The 9511-nt window shown below is 38.0% G+C and overlaps 1 protein-coding gene across 1 annotated transcript in view; it reads left to right on the top strand.

Annotated features, from left to right (window-relative positions):
• Wdr33 (WD repeat domain 33) overlaps positions 1 to 9511 on the top strand; it is a gene marked incomplete in the record, with an annotated part of 15435 nt that overhangs the window by 4553 nt on the left and 1371 nt on the right. Inside the window, 9 exon segments of the mRNA XM_070125177.1 lie at positions 4110 to 4236; positions 4511 to 4634; positions 4752 to 4861; positions 5815 to 6026; positions 6250 to 6388; positions 6675 to 6780; positions 7029 to 7194; positions 7632 to 7770; positions 8925 to 9511. The exon segment at positions 8925 to 9511 is cut by the window's right edge and continues 1371 nt beyond it. Of these exon segments, the coding sequence (XP_069981278.1) occupies positions 4110 to 4236; positions 4511 to 4634; positions 4752 to 4861; positions 5815 to 6026; positions 6250 to 6388; positions 6675 to 6780; positions 7029 to 7194; positions 7632 to 7770; positions 8925 to 9511 (1710 nt within the window).

Here is a 9511-nt window from a genome sequence, read left to right as displayed (position 1 = left end):
TATGAGTTTGAGATAGAAGGTTGTGGAGTAATAGACGTTGAAGATGAAAAGAAGAGAAAAAGAGGAAAGGAATGTCAGAGAATGAGTTAGTGAGTTAGTGAGTGAGTGAGTGAGTGAGTGAGAAAGAGAGAGAAAGTAAGAGTATGTTGGATTTAACTATAAAGTTGCTCAAAGGGTATATCATAAACTGATGATGCCAGGCCTATACTAGTTTGTTTTCTGAAATATCTTTACACACAAATGGCTCTAGACAGCATCCCAGACCTATTTACCAATTTTACCCCATTCCTTGAGATTTAGATCTTTATTGCAGATATTATAATCATATCATAACAATATTAAAGTCATAATGATAACAAAGCTGATGATAGGGCTTGTAAAATAATGTTATAGATGAAAAAAATTAAACAAATTCAAGGAATGGAGTAAATAGTTTAGATAACTTGTTACTTGATTCCTTGCTGAGTAAGGGTGTGTGAAGGCATCTGTGTGTTAAAAGAATCGGTGAAATGAAAACACTTTGGAGAGTTGATGCACCAAGTACCAATGGGTTAACAAAGACATTGCCCCAGACACTCCATATTGGTGAAGCCTTAACATCGCACCCTTGCAGAGAGTCTCTTTCGGAAGTCAAGCCGTCCCCACTGCAGCCAAGCAAGGATCGGTCTGTGCTACTTAATCCCCACACCTTATGCTATTTTACCAACTTCTAGCTATGTATTGGATGCTTTGTGTAATAATGAAGGTCAAAACTTGTGAATTCTCATCCCACAGCTACACTGTGGCTCTTTATCTCTCCTTGCCCAACAGCCCACTGTCCTTCTTGCATCATTTATGCTGGTCTTCCTTGTTACCTCAATATTATTGGTTCTCATCAAAACATGATGGCTACAGCTTTGAGGTCTAGCTCTTTCATCCCCAGGGCAAGAGGATGCACCCTAATGGATGTTATAAGAATGCATTGTGCCTAGTGTCTTGTTTGCCCCCCTTAAACTCAGACCTTTTTCTTTTCTTTTTACTTTTCTTTTCTTTTCTTTCCAGCTAACCCAACAACCCATCTTGCTATACTAAGCTCCCACAGCATGTTCACCTTCTAGGCCATCTTTGGTGCCTAAATAATACCCTCATTATTGGTCCATTTAACCCCAATACCACTGGGAACTTGTAAACCTCATACTAGTTTTGTTTTGTGAAATGTCTATACACATACAATCAATAAACCAAATTCTTAGTAGACATATATGCAGTTATCATCTGTGGCAGCATTGGGTGAATGCTTCATTTTTTACAACTAGGTTCAGATATTTCATATGTATATGATGGACACAGAAAACTCAAAGACTTGGATTTACCACTATTTCAGGATGGTTGTCTGAAGCCAAACTAGTCTCCCTGCCTTACTGTGGTTAATCAGGGTTTAACACATGTACTTTATTCATTATGGTGCCTATATATATGCTTCATATGTTATTGAGGAGTCAGTCCAGAGAGAGTTTCCAATCCCCCAGCAAACTGTTGGAAGAGAATAGAGGAAAAAAGAGAGAGTATGAGAAAAGGAGGTGAATATGAAGATAGGAGAGAGAGAAAGAGAGAGTGGAAGAGATAACTGATTAAGTGAGTCTTAGATTTTGGAATTGATCTTGGAATCTGTCTTGAGACGCAGCTTATATATATCAGTGAGCTTTCTCGCTGCCACCCAGCACAACAACCCTACTCATGCGTTAATCATTTTTTTGTGAATCTATGGCAAAACTGGCTCAGCAAACACCTGCATTTTTTTCCAAACTATAAAAGGTCAAATGAATGAATTTATAGAAAAAATATGGAAAATATGTTTTGTAGTTGTTTTGGAACTGGAAAATTGCTTGGAATGGTGTATCAGCAGTGAATTAACTATTTTGAAGGATTTTTAATAATCTTTGTTTTATCTTGGACTGTCCAATAACAATAAATTACTCAGGTTTACTGTTGCCTGCTGGCTCAAGCAGGAACATTGCCAGAATAGTTTGAATACCAATTCAATGCAAGTAAATTTGAGTGTTGCAAGTCTTCATATAGATCACTTGCTTTCAGCTTTAAGAGTGCAGATTTTGTCTTGAAGCAGACTTGAGTCACATTGTACTATCATGAGAGAATAGTTAACATTTATGCCTCAGGATATAGAATATTTGGTGTCTAGTTTGGACAATAAGTCTTGATAGGGCTGAACAAGGGCATTGCTAATACACTGAAGAGGGGGCATACTTTTAGGTGAGATGAATAAAGATAAATATTATGGGATGGTTTCAGATGTAGATAGGGCTGTTAGTGGGTAACTGATATGTGTGTGCTACAAGACAAATTCAGAGGTGAAGCCTGATGTGATGATTTATAATGCCTTGATGATGAATCGAAACAGACACATCAAAATGTATATGCACTTTAAAGATCTTGTATGCATTAGGTAGATATAAAGACAAGGCGGGGAAAGCATAACAGATACACAATAGGAAGTGTGGAAGGTTGTAACAGTGGAGAATCATATGTATCTTCAAAGATAGCTCAAATGTTAGGTAGGTATAGAATTGAATATGAATAAACAGAAGGCAGGGTTGATATTAGATATGCAGGAGATTTTATTACAAAATGAAGCTTCGGTGAATAGGAGCAACATGAAGATGCAGGTCAGGGGCATGGTTGTAAATTCTAAGCTATTATTTTGTATAAGATATTTAAAGGGCTCAGTTCACTAATCCAGTTAATGGAGGTACATGTTAATGTAGTTAACAAACCAGTATTTCAAGAAAGAGGAATTGATGTAATTGATCTGTGAGATAGAGAAAGAAAGAAAGTTCATTTGTTTAAGTCAGAAAAGCAAAGGATTCCTGTAATGACTTTCTTTTTACTGTCAAAGACATCATCATCATCATCGTCAATTATTGTTGTTGTTATTATTATTATATATTATTATTGTATTATTATTATTATATTATTATTATTATATTTTTATTATTATATTTTTATTATATTATTATTATTATTATTATTATTATTACAATTATTACTATTATTATCAGTATTACTATTACAATTACAATTACTACTCTTACTACTACTACTACTACTACTACTACTACTTCTACTTCTATTACTATTATCATTATCATCATTGTCATCATCATTAAAGGTCAGTCTAATGAAGAGAAATATAAAATCTGTTTCCCTAGTCTTAAATGTTTAAATACTATCCAACTAAACTCTACTATAATAGACTATTTCATACCAGGAATTTGTAACCAATTTTAGTTTCAATGATCACTGTAGTGGGTGTAGTATCTCGGCTCGAATTGCACTCAGAAGGGTGTTGATATTGATTCTAGGCAAGGAAACTGCTACAGAAAGTAAGAGAAAGAGTGGAAGAGCGTGTGAATGAGATAGGGATGGTGATAGGGTGAGAAGAAGGCAGATAGAAAAGGGAGGGGGGGATAGAGAAGAAGAGGAAAGAGATCAAGTTAAGAATTTGAAGTTTTATTTTTTCACCTGTGTGAATGAGAGTGAGAGAACAAGTGGTTGGAAGTGTGAGAGAGGGAGAAGAATGAAGGTAATGGTAAGTGGGAGAATTAGTAATCACAATAGGAGAAAGAGTGAAATTAAGAATGTGGAGTGTGGAGAGAGAGTGAGTGAGTAAGTAAATGAGTGAGTGAGTGAGTGAGTGAGTGGGTGCATGAGAATTAGGATAAAAGTAAGAGCAAGGGAATGAGTATAACAATAAGATTAAGAGAGAAATAGAATATGAGTATGTTTGAAAATGTGAGTGAGCATAAAACTGACAGTAAGTGTTCACAACAGTAAGAGACAGGATACATGTGTACAGATAGACAGACAGATTAGTAGAAAGGTAGATAGATATAGATTTATATGCATATATATATATATATATATATATATATATATATATATATATATATATATATATATATATATATATATTTGTGTGTGTGTGTGTCACACATTCTCATAATGAATCTTGCATCTTTACAAAACATTGTATTCATTTGAAGATCCAGTAAGTATATAGTATCTGCACCCCTTTATTTCTGCTTTCACTAAGTACTTGCACTTCCAAACAGGCCATGGAGCTGATGTCAAATGTGTAGACTGGCACCCATCAAAGAGCTTGCTGGCATCAGGGAGCAAAGACAATCAGCAGCCAATTAAACTCTGGGATCCTCGTTCTGGTCAACCCCTTGCAAAACTGTAAGTGTAAGACATACATGCAGGAAATTTTCTTCAACAAACTTGCACGTATATGAGCATACACAACTATTTTGTGCGCAAATAGTCAGACAATTAATTCACTGTCCCTTTTGTTATTCAGTATAGAATATTTAGTTGTTTACATTTTGAATGAATGGTCTTTCTCATTGTACACTTCTGATTTAGCTTTTAAATTGAGGGTTTTAGATAATCCTTACTCTTTTCTTTGATGCTGTAAGAATTCATTTGGAATGATTTTTCTTCATTTTTTCAGACATGCTCATAAAAGCACAGTCATGGATCTGAAGTGGAATGCTAATGGTAACTGGCTCTGCTCAGCCTCCAGAGATCATCTGCTCAAGCTTTTCGATATTCGTAATCTTTCCACAGAATTCCAGGTGAGTGAATGTGCATTCATTTGGTAGATGTAAATATGCGGTTTTGTTAACATTTGGATGTCGTATCTTTGAACCACATTCACTTTCTTCCCTGCTTTAATCATCCATTTCTTGCAGGTATTCAGAGGTCACAAAAAAGAGGCATCATGCATTGCATGGCACCCCCACCATGAGGGTCTGTTTGCCAGTGGTGGGTCTGATGGCTCTATCCTCTTCTGGCATGTTGGGTGAGTATAAGTTTTTGCAGTCTTGAATATCATATTTGATGAAGTTTAAGGACCCCAAGCCTGGAAAGTTTTAGCACATTGCAAAGGCAGAGAGCAAAGCAAAGATGCCTGTTTTTGGGGTGGTAAAATTATCTTCATAATTTGGCCTAATGCAAATGATGGCTATACCAAAAACATGTATATTGTCAAAACTGATAGATCTCCCCACCTCCCCAATAAAATGGTTGTGTAATATGGCACATCGTACCATACATGGACACATGAAGAAGTAGTACTGTAACATTTCTGACCAGAAAAGATTAGATATATTTTCCCATCCATCCCATTGGGGGAGCATGTAGACTGTAAATTGTGCCTTGTATCATACACACTTTCTTGGTATTTACATGCACATGGCCAGATAGATGATATTCATATATTATAATGTAATCAAAGTCAAGAATACTCACACACCCCCACCACCATCCATAGGGAATATATGCCCATATAAAACAATACATTGCAGTTATTTTTACATGTATGTTTCATTATCTGAAGGGTAGATGTGGGAAGCATTTTTTATCAGCTGTTTCATGGTATGATTTATTCCCTCAGTGTTGTCATTAATATACATGAGTTCTCTATGTCAAATTTAATGAAGAAGAAAGAACTTGGCTCCTTTCATGTTTGAGCTTTTGTGACCAACTTAGAATTACGATGATACATTGTACACTAATGGTGTATTTATTGGAAATGGACTCTTATTTTTTGCCCCTCATTTTTCAGCTGGGCTTGGGGTCTTTAAGGTTGATAAAACAAAAGTCTGCAAATGCCTTGATATGATGATTTTTATTATTGTCATTGATGCACGGTCTTTCCGTACAAGCAGTGGAATATAGAATGATTTGCTTCTTGTTTTGCTTACTCCTTGTCTCTAAATCTTGATATGGAACCTTATATCCCCAACAAAACAGTAATGACAAGGAAGTGGGTGCCATTGAGTCTGCTCACGATGGCATCATCTGGGATCTGGCTTGGCACCCTCTCGGTCACATACTCTGCTCCGGCTCCAACGATCACACATCAAAGTTCTGGACGAGAAACAGGCCAGGCGACAAGATGAGAGACAAGTACAACCTAAACACATTACCGGCTGGTGTCCTGGCCGACGACTCCATGGATATTGGTGCGTTAGATGAAATGTTTCCTTTTTTTAAGTGGGAAACATCTTAATATGGAGGACTATATGATGTAAAATAATTTTGTGAAGATATTGAGTGGTTTTGCATTGTGCTTGCAATATTGTGATGATACAGATACCATTGATACTGCTGCACTTTTAAATCTCTCTTCCTTGATTGATATTTACTTTTATAACTCTAATGAAAATCTATTTCCCTACACCCTAGATGACATTCCTCTGAACTCAAGCCTAACCTCGCAAGGAGCCATTCCTGGTATGGGCCCAGATGACAAGATTGAAGAGACAGAAACGGCTGGGCCTGAGACCATCCCAGGCTTAGACTTCGAAGGTGTTGGATTTGACAGGTTAGGCAAAAGTGTTTTTTCTTTTCTTTTCTTTTCTTTTCTTTTCTTTTCTTTTTTTTTCCTTTTTTTTCTTCTTCTTCTTCTTCATTAAGCTTAATTGATATTGATAAATGTGTACAATTTATTTGATAAAAGTTGCTTGTTAGATGTACATTTTGAAAGTAGTTATGTACGTAGGTATTATATATAATTTTCTTAGAATTTGAATGTCCTACAGCATAGGAATTGAGTACAATAGTAAGGGATAAGATTATTTTACACCTTCAAAAAAACTATATTTTTCCAGATTCTCCAAGAAAACCCCATATGCCAAACCTATTCCTAAGACCTTTCAGGCAGCATGGAATGCCGCTGGTGGGCTGGAGGAAGAAATTGAAGAAGAAAACAGTGCGGTGAGTATGAAGACAAGTCATTTAGGGAGATTCTCTACTTATTTTATTTGATTTTTAAAATTATTTGATTTGTGTTTCTTTGCCAATTTTATTTTATCATTGAAAAATATATGTATATTTACTATTTTACTGGGTAAGCAGTTAAATATTAAGATTGTAACTGTAACTGTTTGAATACAATGGTGGCTCTGCAGGTGCATTTACATGTGCAATTATCCCTAATCATTAATCCTCAAATATACCTGCAGACAAGCTGGGTAGTGACGGATAGTGCTGCCCTGTTCTGCATGCCAGCCAACATAGATGGAGAGATGGTCTACACAGACGATGGTGATGAACTTCCACCTGGCTCAGTGCCCCTGAACAACATTAAGGCCAATTCCATTCTGTACTGCGGTTTCCTCATTCCTCTGGGTAAGTAAGCTTTGTTTTCCTCATTCCTCTGGGTTCGGAAGGTTTGGTTTCAACATTCCACTGGGTTTGAAAGATTTTATTCACCGTTGCAGTGTCGTTGAAGGACTGAATTGGAGTTTGAGAATTTTTTGTAGCCAGTCTCCTGTGTTTATATAAATAGTTGACAGTTAATTGAAGTGAATACTGGTTTATATTATTAAATGGCTGTAAATAAGTGTGGATGAATAGATATAGATATGCAAGTATATGAGTAATAGATAGCTTCATGTCAGTAAAGTAAAAGGAATACATGTAATTGGATCCATTTGGATGAGAAGGATCACAGCAAATAAGGGATTCAGTCATATCTAGTATTGCAAGAAGAAAATGGTGATTATGATAATAATAAAAAATAAATAAAATGTTCACTTGATAACCAACAACCTCACACCCTGCAGAGAAAGTGGCAGGAGACGTCATCCAGAATGCTTTTGCCACCATGGAGGAAGAGGATGCCATTGCTGAGATAACTGGAGACTTTGAATTTGCAAGGAAACTCATCAAAGAGAAGAACCAGCTACTGAATCCAAATGCCAGGTGAGTTAGTGCACACTTTTTATTTATCTATTTACTCTGAAAGAGAGAGAGTGAGAGTGTATAATAGTCTCTGATTTAGGTTACAGGAGAACCACTATACTATCTGGCATGTCCAAAGGAAACTCAGTATCTGTTTAGCTTCTTCATTGAGGGAAGGACAAACATGTAGTTGGTGAAGATCTTTGCTTGCTGGTTAGGTAGATGTTGTCTTGTGGCTTGATAGCGTGTGGTGGTTAGCTTTTACGGGCAGAGTCAGGGAGGTGTGCAGTATGAGAGGTAGACACTGACTGCCCATACTGGGTCACCCTTGTTTAGAGGTGGACACCCACAGAAAACTTGAGGTCGAGGTAACAGCTACTTCTCCTGGATGTGTATTAAGGGGGTTGAGGTTACTGTTCTCTACTGTTTCCACCTCCATATGGGCTTCCACAGAATGAGTGAGTGAGTGAGTTAGTGAGCGAGAAAGAGAGAGAGAGTGAGAGTGTTCGTGAGAGTGAGTGTAAGTGAGAATGTGAGAGTGAGAGTACAAGAGTACTGTGTGTGTACATATAGTTAAGGGATAGGCCCTAAGACCTATCTGTCAGCATGTAGACACACCCTGTCTACCACTGCTCCTCCATGTCCTAGGATCAATGGGCATTAAGCTAGTTAGGCAGATCATGGGACCATAAGGAGGGTGACTGTCAGGCCAGTTAGAGAGCATTTGTATCTGTAGAAATATTCAGACTCTTCAAGATATTTCTTTTATGTCTGGTATTGTGATTTGTAAAATGTATCATACTTAATGATTGACTAAATAGTGTTTGGATCTGAATCTGAAAAGGGGTAACTTGTCTCTTCTGTGTCCTGCACCGGCTCTGAATGGTCTTGAGACTCAAGCTTGCATTTGACTGTTTTTTTTTTGCTGTATATGCTCCTACAGACTTATGTAAACTAGATGTGAGACTGATTGATTGGTTATATGCTTGTGTGTGAGTAGGCATCAGAAATACAAAGACTATTAATATGATAAACCTGTTGCCATGAAAATTACAAATACTAGATCAAATCATATTAATATTTTTATAATGGGTACTCAGTGCTCAGTGGAATTCCCTCATAATTTATTTTTTCAGTCTAACTATTCATTTCCACAATCTATGTTTTTCTTCCAGTGAGGAACCTCCAGAGAAGAAGGGTGGACCCCAGTTTGGTGAACAGAAGAATCCCAATTATGGCAATAGCAACAACAATACAGGCAACTACCAGGGCTCAGCAGGGTTTCAAGGCATGCAGCAACCCTTCGGTGGTGGTCCAAGTGGCCCACACAACCCCAATTCACAAAGAGGGAACTTCCGAGGGCAATTTGATGGAGGGTTCAACCGTGGAGGACCCAGAGGGAATTGGTCACACAGAGGAAGCGGCCCAAGGGGAGGCCACAATATGGGGGGGATGAGAGATGGTGGTGAGCAGTATGAAGAGGGCTTTGATGAGGACTGGGGATATGACGAGCAGGGAGGTGACAATGGTATGAATGGGGGTGGCCACTGGGGGGGCTACGAGGACCGAGGGAGAGGGCGTGGCCGAGGCAGAGGAAGAGGGAGGGCTAGAGGAAGCTTCAAGGACTTTGGGGGTTATGAGGATGATGATCACATGGGTGGGGGAGGCAGACCTAACCACTGGCGGGGGGGAAGAGGTGGCATGCAGGGTGGGGAGGACCACTATGGTGGGGGAGGAGGAGATTGGCATGGGGAGAACACAT

This window comes from Penaeus vannamei, chromosome 9, assembly GCF_042767895.1.
Source record: "Penaeus vannamei isolate JL-2024 chromosome 9, ASM4276789v1, whole genome shotgun sequence".
Classification (NCBI taxonomy): domain Eukaryota; kingdom Metazoa; phylum Arthropoda; class Malacostraca; order Decapoda; family Penaeidae; genus Penaeus; species Penaeus vannamei.
The sequence above is the reverse complement of the archived record's forward strand: the minus strand, read 5'-3'. Positions and strand labels throughout refer to the sequence as shown.